Source organism: Scylla paramamosain, chromosome 20, assembly GCF_035594125.1.
Source record: "Scylla paramamosain isolate STU-SP2022 chromosome 20, ASM3559412v1, whole genome shotgun sequence".
Taxonomy (NCBI): domain Eukaryota; kingdom Metazoa; phylum Arthropoda; class Malacostraca; order Decapoda; family Portunidae; genus Scylla; species Scylla paramamosain.
Window position 1 is genome coordinate 8636495 of NC_087170.1, and position 15000 is coordinate 8651494.

Sequence of the window (15000 nt, forward strand, 5' to 3'; positions counted from 1 at the left end):
GGAAGAGAGTAAAACATGGTGGAAGGATGTAAAAGCATGAAAGAATGAAGAAAGTCGGACAGTAAAATAGTAAGAAAAGAAAGAAGGCCAGGAGCCAAGAAAGGAAGGAAATGAATCAAAGAAAGCATCGGTGGAAAGAAAGAGAAAATGAAGCAACGAAAAAGGCTGACAGGAGGCTGTAAAGGAGGAAGGAAAAAAAAAATGTGGAAGGAAGGCAGGAAGGAATCACGGGTGGAAGGAGAAGTAAATGGATTAAAAGCAGAAGGAAGAGAAAATAGACGAGACCGTGAAAGCAAGTTAACGGAAAAAAACGGTAAGAACCCCTGACAAGGATACAATAGCTTCTCCTCAGGGAAAAACACAGAAGCACAGCCAGAGCCTCCCAACCATCACCAGAGATGTCCTCGCTTACAGACACACACAGGATGGGACAAAAAAGAAACACAGGAGTATGGGATGTCAAGGAAAGGAGGTCAATGGAGTTTTAGAGAAAAGCTTAAACAGAGAAAGCGAGGAGGAGGAGGAGGAGGAGGAGGAGGAGGAGGAGGAGGAGGAGGAGGAGGAGGAGAAACTTATCGAAGTAAGGATCAGATCAATATGCTAGGCGTCTCGAAACCTGCGGCTGCCTACCGAGAAGGGATTCTGGGAAGGTGGTGACTTGCTCCAGACGTTGGAAAAAAAAAAAAAAAAAAAAAGTGAGAGAGAGGAGAGGAAAAGTTACAAATTTCGTCGAAAAAGATAAAGGAAAACGAAAAGGAAGAAAACAGCGGAAATTTATATGCACATTCACTGCCTAGGCGGGTAAAACGAAAGGGAAAAAGTTAAACAAGAAGAAAATAAAAGAAAGTTAGCTGCATGCGCGTTCACCAGACAGTTACCAAGAAGAAGAAGAAGAAGAAGAAGAAGAAGAAGAAGAAGAAGAAGAAGAAGAAAAAGAAGAAGAAGAAGAAGAAGAAGAAGAAGAAGAAGAAGAAGAAGAAGTGAAATTCAGTTACACGCGTGTTCATCGAGTATCTAGTATGATACAGCAACTTGATTACAGCAGTATTCATTTATCAAACGGTTCTTTCTTTTCATATGTAACACTTCCTACGTCTCTAATCTGAATTGAATCCTAAAAGATGAGAGAAAAAAAAAAATGTGGTGCCGCGCGTTCTTCATTCAGTCGCCTCTGCTATGAGTCACTGAAGGGAGGAGTCAGGCGGCAGAGCTCACCCAGTCAAGCAGGTTATACAGGACAGGATGGCAAAGAATTCTCGAAGGGAGCACAGTTATTACGTATTCAAGGCCAGTGAGGAAGGGCAACAAGGGAAAAAATTATAAATAAAAAGTAATTGGAAAGTGGAAAGAAAGTGTGTGTGTGTGTGTGTGTGTGTGTGTGTGTGTGTGTGTGTGTGTGTGTGTGTGTGTGTGTGTGTGTGTGTGTGTGTCGTTACAGAAAATATTGTACTCCTAATTCATTCTGCATCTTACGACCGCTGGCGAACACACGAAAACACTGGGAAGCAGAGATGTAAGAAACAGTGATCTTGTATGAAAATAAGATAAATTACATATATTCTGGTGTTTTTTTTTTTGTCCTCCCACGGAACTACTTCACCTGCTACCGTAACACCTGTTCACTGCTATTCACATATGCTAACACCAGCTGGCTAACTCATTCACTCTCACCACCACCATCTTCACCTGAGTACGTAGCCTCATCACCACCATTCTAGTATGCAGACCATTCACTAGTTTAAGTCCGTATACTCTGATCACCCATTATCCTTCCTTCCTTCCCGTCATCTTCATCGTCATCGTAGAGTTCATGGGTTCACTAACAAACACTCCAGCTTGGCACATATATAATCATCTTCCTTCCTTATCACACTCTCCATTATCTCAGTCACCGTTTTCATTACAGTAATGCGCTCGATGGCCGTCATCCGTTTGCTGTTCATGCTGGGTGAATGCATCATTGCGCTCACACACACACACACACACACACACACACACACACACGAAAAGTTTCTAGCTGCCATCCTGGTGAACATCTACAAACAACTAATTTACAGAGATTTACTAACTCATAAACTAGCTAGCTAACTCACGAACGAACTAAGCAGCTGATCATCTAACAAACCGACTAACAGATTAACTGATTGACTAGCTAAGTAAATACATAAAATAAATATTCCGTAAAACTACTGGAAAGCAAGCAGGTGATCCGGCAGCAGGCTGGCGTGAATTGCGACAAATAAAATGCAATGATTGATCTATTGTCTTCCGGCATAAGCGCCACGCCAGTAACATAAATGTGCAACCTCACCCTAGCTCACTCTTGAGTACGTCACTACAGCCACCCACACCCACACCCACGTACACACAGATGGTACAAACGAATACAATCGTAGCTAACAGTCGTAGCAAATCACGTGAAATACCAATAGTTTTCCATGCATCAAACAGGGAATATGCGCATCCGGAAAGTTTAGCGGTTGCTAACTGAAAAAGAATAAAAAGTGAGACTCAGACATGGTGGTTGGGGAGTTGGTGGTGAGTCATGCACTAGTGGTGACGCAAGCCTGTGGAAAGTTCGGAGCGTGAGAAGAGGAGGCGGAAGAAGGCGAGGAAATAGAGAAAAGTGGACATTGCTTGTTCCTTGGTTGTATTGGTGTTATAAAGCATTGCTATGAGAGAGAGAGAGAGAGAGAGAGAGAGAGAGAGAGAGAGAGAGAGAGAGAGAGAGAGAGAGAGAGAGAGAGAGAGAGAGAGAGAGAGAGAGAGAGAGAGAGAGAGAGAGAGAGAGAGAGAGAGAGAGAGGGCCATGAGTCAGGCACATTCAGAATTACAACACATGAAGGTCCTTTTTTTCCTCAAATTCTTCCACAACAATGAGAGAGAGAGAGAGAGAGAGAGAGAGAGAGAGAGAGAGAGAGAGAGAGAGAGAGAGAGAGAGAGAGAGAGAGAGAGAGAGTCCTACAGGTACAAAAATAATAAATGAGATTGATTGCTTTGTTGCACCTGCACCTGCTACGCTCTACGTACGTGAAGCAACGCAGAGTGCAGCAAGAGTTAGGTATCGTATCACACACCTCACTCGCCCTTCACACACACACACACACACACACACACACACACACACACACACACACACACACACACACACACACACACACACACCACCACCACCACCACTAACAACAACAACAACAACAAAAACAACAACGACGATGACGACGACGACAATAACAATCTAACAAAGAACATTATCATACACTAAAACTCAAATGAGTAAATTTCACAAACGAACATTATTCATGAAAATTTCATCTATCCCCAAAATGAGTGAATGGATGAATGAATGAATGAATGAATGAATGTATGAATGAATAAGTAAATAAATAAATAAATAAATAAATAAATAAATGAATAAATAAAATAAAACAACATATGGGGGATTATTTTGGGTGGAAATATCATCGGTGAAATGCTAAAAAAAATAAAAATAAAAATAAAATAAGATAAAAATAATGTGAAATAACTTACGCTATGACTACAAACAACACTAGTCTTGATATATGTAGCTGCATTATGAACACATTTCATACAAATCTATTTCATAAGTATTGTGAAGCTTGGTTAGTTAGTGTGGTTAGGGTAGGTTAGGGAGGTTTGTGTGGCATTCCTACGTATTGTGGCTTCAAGGTTATGAAGACTATTGGTGTGAGGACGATCAATATTCATCACCCTGATTCATCTCTAAGCCCCAGAAAGTGGAACAGGAAACGGTGACTCACTTGGATGGAAGAAGAGGACAGCCAGGATGAGAGAGAACCCCGCGGCCACGGTCCGCAGGGAGAAGAGCCACGAGCACCCCATTTTGGTCCTGGGTACAGGTGGTGGAGGCAGAAGTTGTTGCTCGGTGACGGTACACTCTTCCCCGCCACCCACGCTGCTCATGTGCTTGCTAGAGGGCACGTGAAATTCGTTTCTCTGCCACGTTCAACAATCCACAATGATTTCAAATACACACAACGATCCTCCAACACTTATAACACTGCCTCACCTTTGGTCTCACCCTTCTTCCTCTATTCAAGTTTTGACAATGGATCTAACGCTGCCTACATAGTGTTACTGAAGTGATCCTCTTCCTCTTTTCTTGACACTTGGCTATTCTATACCACAGCGCTGGCAGGCTCACGGGCCACTCACGGCTAGCCTCGCCACGCCGCTGCCTGCTTCAAGTGCCAGCCTCTCTATGCTATCCTCTCGTCTCCTCTAATCTCCTATTCTCTACGTTTTCGTCATTCGTTCACCTTTTCCCTCTCATTACACACTCCCGTATCCTGGTAACCTGTGAATGCTAAATTAAACTGTGATTAACGTTCAACATTGATTTTTATGCCCTCGTTTATTTACCACACAGAGTAATGCGAGGTTGCTGATTTCCTAGCATTTATTTCTGCACATTACACTGAATAACCATGGTGCAAACGAGAATTTCCACAACACTCACGGGTCTGACATCCACTCCCACCAAGCTCACGAGAGAAACTAGTTGCCACTTGCCTGTGTTGCGTGGACGAGTGGTCCCGCCCGTGTCAATCCTCATTCTCAGTTTTCACTTCGTGTTGTTGTAGCTGCACTGGAGAAGTAATGTTTTCTTGCTCATAGCTCTACTTTAAATCCTATCTCTTGGAGTTCAGATAATTGAAATAATGTGTGTCGTCAGGGAAAGAATTCAATGATCTGGTGATATATGAAAGGCTGTAGTTTTAGTGGAAGGCGAAGAGTGGCATCTAGCTGAGCAGGATCGACCCAAGTTCCATCCTCTGAGGCAGCCGCCCGTTTGTTTGGCGGGCCACAACTTCCTGTCGCCTCTACCCCAGTCATGATGGCTTGTACAGTTCATCAGGTATATGTTGAAATATATGTAATATCATTTAAGGAGATACGTGTGGTGGACGTTCTAGGATTTTCTTGAAGCTTTAAATGGGTTATTATATTATTCTTTTCACTGTTAGATAAGAAACAAGATACGTTTATGTACCCAAGTGCCTCTAAATTAGAAGTGTGCTTGATGCTATACAAAAAAAGAAAAAAAAAAAGGAAGTATTGATCAGTTCAGCTCCTACAAATAATGTCCTTAATGATAATAATAATAATAATAATAATAATAATAATAATAATAACAACAACAACAACAACAACAACAACAACAACGACGACGACAATGACGAGGACAACAACAACAACAAAAACAACAACAAGAGTTGTAAAGATCACCAAATAGGGAAGTCATGACTTCCTACATCTTAGGAAGTTACGTCAGATCCGGAACGTCTTTTGTAGGTAATCATACAAACACCCACCTATCCACACAAATACACCCGCACACCGAATTCAATTAGCCATGGTGGAGTAGAGGTCTTGGTGTGGTGATCACTACAGTATCTCACCCAAACACTGTTGCCTTGGCCAGTATGCGTGCTACTTCCAGTGGCAACAGGTGCCCTGCCGCCTGCACTGCACGCGACACAGGCTCTCCAGGTTGGCGTCTCGTCAGCGCTCCCCGTCAGTTCCGTTAAGCAATGTTATGTAGATAAATAATTAAAGTCACCTGAACTGTATACGTTTCAAGCATCGAGCCAACGATAATGTATGAGGCGTTAAGATGTTTAAATTTGTTGACAAGTCTCCAGCTCAGACAAAAAATAACAACCTATAGGGAACTAATTGTAAATATAGTTAATCTAAGCCACGTTAAACGATAATACGAGATAAGTAAATAAAGAGAAACTTGGACAAATTTATATAATATGTGGAAAGTACAACTCATGGAGAACTAATTATAAACACAGTTAATCCAAACCATGTTAAAGGAAAATATGAGATAAATAAATCACGTGAAATGTGCAAAACTTCCGTGGGTCCGCGGTAACGTTTGTTATGCACCCTGCGTCATTTTATCCCAGGAGTCGGGCAGCGACCCTCCTCGCTCTTCCCCTTGCCATCTCACTGACACCATCGGAGTAACGGAGTCTCCAGCAGATATAGTACGCAATACCCATAAACTGTAAAAAAAAAAAAAAAAAAAAAAAAAAAAAGTCTGCTCCTTCTAATCTGCATCAACATCACTTAGGTAGTCATATATTTTCACTTAAAATTTGTAATAGGTTTTATTTCTGTATATACATATATTAATCTAACAGCATAATAGTGCATTTATTGCATGCCTTAAAAAACTATGTAAACTCTTTAGTCTCCTATGCATTTGAGTATGAAAAATTCACGAACACGAAATAAGTGTGTAGTGTACCTCAGGAAGTACAATGGGGTAGAAATGGCAGTGGGAAATTGTATGATGCTCACCCAACGATGGTGATGCTGCAACTGGTGCACGGCCACGAAGACGCGACGAAGCGTCTCCCGCCACTCGCGGGAAAGTTAGAACACACGAGGAGCTCACAGTCTGCCCGGCGTGTGTGACTCCCACGTGTTGGTGCGGCTTATAACACTCCAAGGGCAATGTGTTAACACACTTTGGCAAGTTCTGGACCTTTTTACACTTCTTACATGAAACACACAAAAAAAAAAAAAAAAAGTAAGCATGTGTTTGGGAAGAATCACAGTCTTACATATTACTTTCATTTTCTTTTTCTTTTGTGTCATAAAACACTGTCTGTCTAGTTGTCTGTATATCTCCGTCTCTGTCACTCCCGGTGTTTCACTTTTCACACACACTACGTATTTCTAAATATTTAAAAAATCGAGCCACAAAGCGCTCCACCACCATCAGTAAAGCTATTCCCTGGCAAGCGAAATGAGTATATGGCAGGTACTCAGATAACTTAGAACAACCTACAAAATAAAACGTGCAAATGACAGTGGCCACTGTACGAGCACGCGCGCGAGAAGGACGTAAACCAACACTAGAACACAATGTGTGGCACTTAATAGGCTCGTATTCTCAAACACTTTAGAGTTAGACTCGATGACTGTTTTCAAAGGCCATAGAGATGACTACTCAGGTTCTCTTGAATATTTTTTTTTCTGATGGTAACAGGCTTTGAAAAAAAAAAAACCCGAAAAAGAGGGGGCTAGAGAATTTATTGTTTTTTTTTTTTTGGGGGGGGGTTTTATTTATTTTTGTTTATTCTTCATATTTATTCGTAAATCAGTTGAAGTTAGCGTTTAAAAAGTAATATAGAGTGAAACAAAACGTTTGAAGTTTTTTTTTTTTCCATGTAGGAAGGGCACCGACCAAGAGCAACAAAAATATAATAAAACAAAAATAATAAGTAAATTAATAAATAAAAGGATAGGGGAGGCACTGAGGTGTTGGTCCCCCGAGTCGAAAGCGGTAGTCAGAAATTACAGGATTTCTTGAAACCTTCCTCTTGAAAGAGTTCAGGTCATAGGAAGATAGAAATACAGAAGCAGGCAGGGAATTCCAGAGTTTTCCAGAGAAAGGGATGAATGATTGAAAATGCTGGTTGATTTTTGCATTAGAGAGGCTGTGGCTTCCCTGCGAGAACTGTTTACTTCCTGAAAGGTTGGACGCTTACGAAAAGACGTGGATAAGTGCAGGCTGGTATCATCAGCGTAGGAGTGGATAGGACAAGATGTTTGGTTTAGAGGATCACTAATGAATAATAGGAAGAAAATAGATGACAGAGCAGAACCCTGGGGGAACACCACTGTTAATGTATTTAGGAGAACAGTGACCGTCTACCACAGCAGCAATAAAACGGTCAGAAAGGAAACTTGAGATCAAGTTACAGAGAGAAGGACAGAAGCCGTAGGAAGATAGTTTGGAAATCAAAGCTATGTGCCACACACTATTAAAAGCTCTTGATATATATAAGGCAACAACAAAATCTTCACCAAAATCCCTAAAAGTAGGATGACCAAGACTCAGTAAGGAAAGCCAAATGATCACTAGTAGAGCGCTCTTGACGGAACCCATATTGGCAATCAGATAGAAAGTTGTGAAGTGATAGATGTTTAAGAATCTTCCTGTTGAGGATAGATTCAAAACTTCAGAGAGGCGGGAAAATAAAGCAATAAGACGGTAGTTTGAGGGACTAGAATGGTCACCCTTTCTAGGAAAAGGCTGAATTTAAGCAAACTTCCAGCAAGAAGGAAAGATAAATGTTGATAGACAGAGTTGGAAGAGTTTGACTAGGCAAGGTGCAAGCACGGAGGCACAGTTTCAGAGAACAATAGGAGGGGCCCCCATGGCTTAGGCCAGCGAGGGCATGGAAAACATCACTGCAAAGGGTTTTCATGGGTAGAATTAAGTGGTTAGAGGATGAAGGAGAGGAAGGAACAAGCCCTAAATCACCCAAATTTTTAGCAAAGGTTTGAGTGAAGAGTTCAGCTTTAGAAATAGGTGAGATGGCAGTGGTGCCATCAGGTTGAAATAAATGAAGAAGTAAAGTTATTGGAAATGTTTTTGGCTAGGTGACAGAAGTCACAAGGGGAGTTAGATCTTAGATAAAGTTTGACACTTTCTATTAATGAAGAACAGACACTTGTATAGGTCATGCTGATACAGGTTGGTCCGGTTGGACAAAAGTCTGTGTTAACTTGTACTATACAGGAAATGAACAGGTCAGGCTTGACTACTTTTACGTTTTTTATGTATATGTAGATATATAGACCTTATTTATCAGTATGATATAGAACTCAATTTTGATGTGAAAAAATAATTTTTTTTTTTTTTTTTTTTTTTTTTTTTTTAGGAGGGTTGGGGGTTAATGCCGACCCTGGATGTTAATGGGGAGTTCTTATGAAGCTATCACTAGACTCATGAAAACATCATTGAAAACCACCATAACTTTTACTACAACCTGATGGAAGCTCCCAAGAAAAGATTCCGAAGTGTTTGAGGATGCAGTTCCTTTTAGTTCGTCACCAGAGCAACGAACTCCAGCACACACACGAGCACCTTTGTCAAAAGTTGCTATACCACAAAATACGAACACAGTATGAAGGTTTTACCGGGAAATGCAAACACCAGGAATGATGAGTGAGCCATCTAGTGAGCAAAAGATTACGACTAAATAATACACACAACTTTCATTATCATCATCAGCCTCTATTATTTAACAGCAACACAAAGGCCTCCACTAACCTTCACCACTTATCTCTGTCGGCACCCCGTCTGTTCCAGGCTACCGTAGCAAAACTTATCTTACCATCAACGTATCTCTGCTCTACCTTTTGCTATTCCTATGTTGCTCCTCTCACTGGAAAGGTGTTGGCAGATTTAGTACAAAAAGAGAGGAGAGATGGAAGCCCCAGTACCAACACGGCCGAAGTGCAGACAATGTACATCAGCGACAAATAAATATACTGATATACTATATTGATAATAATTAACATATACGTGTACTGCATCAGTAATGAAAATAATAAACCATCCGTCTTTTAATGGTCGATCATAATACACACTTGCATGTAATGGCTGGAGCACTGGTGAGAAAACTCTATCACTAAAACAACATCAGTTACTACGACTACTACTACTACTACTACTACTACTACTACTACTACTACTACTATTACTACTACTACTACTACTACTAATGGCACATTCTGCATTACGTATAATGACGCTATTGTTGCGTTGGCAAGACAGAGATCATGTCCTCCATGACGGAATCGAGGGTGGAAGTGATGCAGGAGGGACTTGAGGGAAGCTGAGTGGTGGTTGATGTCTCCTGCGTGAAGGCCGCAGGTGAGTGGCAGGGGATGTGACAGGCCTAGTGTGCTGGTGCAGAGGCGGTCAATGGCCTGTATTTTGAAACGCTTTGCTCTCTCACCACGACTATTTTCAAAGACCACAGAAATGATTAGCCGGGTCCTCAAGAATGTTTATCCAGTTTCTAATGTAGAAATCGTTAATTTGTCAATAGGGTTGTAAAAATACCCTTAAAAACCAGTACAATTTCAACTGGAACCTCTTGAATGTATAGGAGGTGCGGCGCCGAAGTGTTTCAGAATATGGGCCAATGTAGTGGGGACGAACATCCGCCGGGCGACAAGCGTAGTCCGGCTCAGGACGCTATGACTTGAACATCTTCACGGAGCAGACCACCTCGCCCTTCTCGCACATGCTGCAAAGGGTGAGGGCACTGATTGGTTACTTTTGCTCTGGCTTCTCCTCAACCTGAATAAAATGGCCTGGTGCAGGATTACAGTACGATTTCGGGACAACTGACACCAAATTAATTCCCGAATAGTTCAGATAGACATAAGTGACAGAAAATTGAATTCTCGACTAGTTCAAATAGACATAGTCGACAATAGATTCAATGTCTGAATAGTTCAGATAGACATAACTGACAGCAAAATCCACTAGATCAAGTAGACATAACTGACAACAGATTGAATTCTCGACTAGTTCAAGTTTAGTTACAAGTTCCAAAGGCATGACTGGTACTAAATAGATGGACGGAGTAGCGCATATTCAGATAATATTATCTAAAGACACTGGTTCAAACATTTTAGTCACCACAGTTTTGCCTTAGGCCGAAAATCACATCTAATATTAAGTATACAAGTTACGCAACAAGTACTGTACTGCCATTAACAAAAAAATTAATAAATAAAAAAAAAAATCAAATAAAATCAAATAGAAAAATCAATAAAAGGCACGTTCCCGTAACAACTGGTAAGTTTGGGTCTTCTCGTAATGTTGGATATTCTGTTGGACTATTCTCTTATCGGTCTGGCATCTGCAGTGCGCCTTTTTGTGTCGTTTTTGTCGCCCTTACATAAAGAAAAAAAAAAAAAAGTCATGACGCCGCATTACTCGAAAATTAAGGTAAAAAAATAAAAACATCAGATGAAATAACATAAAAAAATAGGAAAGGTCCAGAGACAAATTATATTCTATAAAGGGTCTTCACAACACTGATACCAATGATTGAGCCAAGAGGAACAGTCTAACGTAATCCGACAGCCGTAATTTTTTTCTTAGACTCATAGTTTTTAAAGAGCTGCGCATTTTATAAACACGAGGATTGAGATTAACAACAAATGAATGAAGAGTTCACACTAAAACCCTAATTTTAAGTGTACCTGTTTGCCTTGGGGAACTGCACCCTCGCTTCTACGAACAGGTAATCATAATGTGAAGTGAAACGTGTGGTTTGGATCCCCTAGACTCTCTCTCTCTCTCTCTCTCTCTCTCTCTCTCTCTCTCTCTCTCTCTCTCTCTCTCTCTCTCTCTCTCTCTCTCTCTCTCGCTCTCTAATACTGCTAATAAGTGGATTCTTTTTATCACGTGTGTGTTAAATGCCCTATTCGCTTGCTTATCAGATTATGTTAAATTGTAATAAAGATAGTAATAATAATAATAATAATAATAATAATAATAATAATAATAATAATAATAATAATAATAATAATAATAATATCAACAAAAGCAACAACAACAAACAACAACAACAACAATAATAATAATGATAATAATAAAATTCAGCTAGCAATAATCTGTGCTTCACTCAATCCAAGACCCACAGAATTTCTTCCTTGCCATGACACAGATGAAGAATTAAGTGTCGGTATCTACGTAACTATGGCTCTGCATGCTCTCCCACCAGTGCACGTGACGACACAGCAAGAAGACAAAGGAGTAATTAAGCTCTCATTATATTTAACCTTGAGCAGCGCGCACTGGGGGGGAGAGAGAGAGAGAGAGAGAGAGAGAGAGAGAGAGAGAGAGAGAGAGAGAGAGAGAGAGAGAGAGAGAGAGAGAGAGAGAGAGGAGAGAGAGAGAGAGAGAGAGAGAGAGAGAGAGAGAGAGAGAGAGAGAGAGAGAGAGAGAGAGAGAGAGAGAGAGAGAGAGAGAGAGAGAGAGAGAGATGTAATGGAGAGAAAATTATCAAAGTTGAAAGGTTGATAAATTCCTAGAGTATGAGAGAGAAAATGCCAAATCAGAGAGAGAGAGAGAGAGAGAGAGAGAGAGAGAGAGAGAGAGAGAGAGAGAGAGAGAGAGAGATAGAGAGAGAGAGAGAGAGATCAAGTACGTGTCACGCAGAACGAGCGATAATCCACTTGACACATACACATACACACACACACACACACACATACAGTCTCAAAACACTCACAAAACCTGATAAGTCAAGCTGTGTCACTGCAGATAGTTATATCACTAGTCCTCCTCTTACGTCACTGAGCCAGCTTTTCTCTACACGCCCCTACGCTGCCCCAGTCTGAAGGGCCTCGCTATGACAGGGCTACAAAGAGGGAACTGTGGCTATTCAATGGCAGGGTTTAATGTAGATGCAGCTTACAGTGAAAATAGAGGTTTCTTGGGGGGGGTAGTGTGTGTGTGTGTTAGGCGTTCTCTCTCTCTCTCTCTCTCTCTCTCTCTCTCTCTCTCTCTCTCTCTCTCTCTCTCTCTCTCTGTGTGTGTGTGTGTGTGTGTGTGTGTGTGTGTGTGTGTGTGTGTGTGTGTGTGTGTGTGTGTGTGTGTGTGTGTGTGTGTGTGTGTGTGTGTGTGTGTGTGTTTCTGTTCATTTGTTGTTTCTCTCTCTCTCTCTCCCTCTCATGTATGATTAGTTTGGACCTAAGAGTTTGTACGTATATTTATGACTTTATGTAACCCTCCTCTCTCTCTCTCTCTCTCTCTCTCCCCGCTACCCTCGCGGCGGGAATGGAGCCGCGGGGTGGTGTAAGCGAGCCGCCAATAACGTCCAATCAAGGGAGGTGTTCTTCTTTTCACGATTCCCGACGCTGCTATTTTCGCTGTTGTTGCTGCAGCTGCCGGGTGGTGGTTGTGATGGTGGTGGTGGTGGCGGCGGTTGTGGTGGTTGTGGTGGTGTTGATGATATAATAATAGGAAAATGGAGTAACAACAACAACACACCACCACCACCAACAACAACAACAACAACAGCAACAACAAAAACAATAACAACAACAATAATACAATAATAATAATAATAATAATAATAATAATAATAATAATAATAATAATAATAATAATAATGGTGATGGTTGAAGTGTTTAGAGGAAAAAGAGATGGAGACATAAAGACAGAGGAGGAGGAGGAGGAGGAAGAAAGAGATAATAAAAGAATAATAAAAAGGCATCATAAACTTTATCACCATCATCTCTCTCTCTCTCTCTCTCTCTCTCTCTCTCTCTCTCTCTCTCTCTCTCTCTCTCTCTCTCTCTCTCTCTCTCTCACCCACCACTTCTCTATGCTGGGTGACTCCATGAAGGTTTGCAGCTCGGCGTATTGCTTCCCAGACAGCGTGCAGCCCCCGGGCAGGTGAACCATCTCCTCTCGGCCCTCGGCGAACGCGGGGTCCTCATAGCGCACGGGCAGGCCAGGCTGGGACTCCTCTGTAAACACGGCAACAAGCGAGTAAGCAAGGCTCTGTGTTTTGAGACTGTATGGGGTCCTTTACGAGCTGTTTTCAAAGGCCATGTATAAAAGGAAGGGGGTTTTCATTGGAGTTTTCATATTGATGGTGCATAATATGAACATCCTTGGAAACCCTCAGTAACTTCGTTTAATTTAAGAAACATAAGAAAATGAGGAAAGCCACAAGAAGTCGTCAACTTTACACTTGGCAATCCCTGTAACGTGAATCGACGTACTACTCTGACCTGACCTATCCTAACGTAACTTAGTTTAACCCAGTTTGTGTCTTATGTGTCTACGTACCAAGAATCTGAATCAGCTGCGTTAGATGCAAGTCTCACATACACGGCTTTAAAGAGGATAACCGCATGGTTCTTCAGTATTCCTGGTTTGCTTGCTTGATCAGGCGAGGTTGTTTTGAATATCTAAAATACTCGCTGTGAGTTAGTTCATTTGTTGTGTCTATCTATCGTTGTGTATTATGACTGCTTCATAATTCTCTCTCTCTCTCTCTCTCTCTCTAAACACAAACACACTCTAGTACCCGACAATTAATTATATCAGGACCGCTTAAGGCGCTGCATTGTTCTCTATGCACTCTATTCTCAGTTTGCCTTGCTCAACCATTTTCTATGATGTAATCGCAGCACTAACTTACACAAACAGACCGTGATGACTTTACGACACTGTGCCCTCTTTACTTGTCCTAACGGTACTTAATCCTACCTAACCAAACATAACGTAACCGTGATAACATTATGACCTTCTTGACTTGTCTCAGCGATCTTTAACCTAACATAAAGACGAAAAGGTGTAAATATTAATTGAGTTTATCTTATAGTTTAGCGAGAACATTGGTAGGGAAAAAGTATGAAATAAGTAAATGCTGCCTGGTTTGCTCATTGCGATACTTAAGTGAGTAAAATTGAATGATAGCTGAAAGTAAGTAAATATGGTTGACTTGCACAAGTCATACGTAGAAAAACAGAAGGGTAAGAAAATAATAAGGAAACAGCTGGTTTATAATATATATATATATATATATAATATATATATATATATATATATATATATATATATATATATATATATATATATATATATATATATATATATATATATATATATATATATATATATATATATATATATATATATATATATATATATATATATATAAAGAAAAAGAAAGAAAAGAAAACATAGGTAAACATAAAAATAAATGCTGACTTACTCTTGCGACACTAAACCATGAAAAACAGAAGGTTAAGTAACAAGACAAAAATAAAAACTATCTTGACCTGGCGACACTTGAAAACTGAGAGTATAAGTCTACAAATAAGAAAAATCGGAGTGTCCTGCCGTAAGTAGCAGCACCTAAGCAAGACAAATGAAGAAATAAGTAAACGTGCAGGCGAACAAGACAATGTTGACAGAAGATAAAGGAGAGAGAAACGGGTGAAGGCCTCGCGTGCTTGCCCCGATTTCAGTCACCCTTGACGGTCTCCCGCTTCAAGAATAACAATGTGTATTTTTCTGCCTTTCTTCCTACAAATGCTTTCACTGCCGCGTCAACTTTTTTTTTTCTTAACCTTAGTTTGTTTATTATCTTGCTTCACTGCCAC

At 40.7% G+C, this 15000-nt stretch overlaps 2 protein-coding genes across 7 annotated transcripts in view; both read right to left on the reverse strand.

Moving 5' to 3' along the window:
- Positions 1–4612, reverse strand: part of LOC135110227 (pancreatic triacylglycerol lipase-like) — a 21269-nt gene extending 16657 nt beyond the window's left edge. The window contains exons 1-2 of one of the 3 annotated variants that reach the window (XM_064022312.1): positions 4502–4612; positions 3783–3978 (exon numbers count right to left, since the gene is read on the reverse strand). In XM_064022312.1, coding sequence (XP_063878382.1) covers positions 3783–3978; positions 4502–4597 — 292 coding nt within the window. In that variant the 5' untranslated portion in view covers positions 4598–4612. Of the gene's footprint in view, positions 1–3782; positions 4349–4501 lie in introns of all 3 variants that reach the window. The other 2 variants (XM_064022314.1, XM_064022313.1) reach the window with 2 other exon arrangements.
- A 1537-nt stretch (positions 4613–6149) lies between these two features.
- The window catches only part of LOC135110691 (uncharacterized), a 33952-nt gene continuing 25101 nt past the window's right edge, over positions 6150–15000 (reverse strand). For all 4 annotated transcript variants that reach the window (XM_064023306.1, XM_064023308.1, XM_064023307.1 and 1 more), the window contains exons 5-6: positions 13200–13353; positions 6150–10109 (exon numbers count right to left, since the gene is read on the reverse strand). In XM_064023306.1, coding sequence (XP_063879376.1) covers positions 10058–10109; positions 13200–13353 — 206 coding nt within the window. In that variant the 3' untranslated portion in view covers positions 6150–10057. The remainder of the gene's footprint in view (positions 10110–13199; positions 13354–15000) is intronic.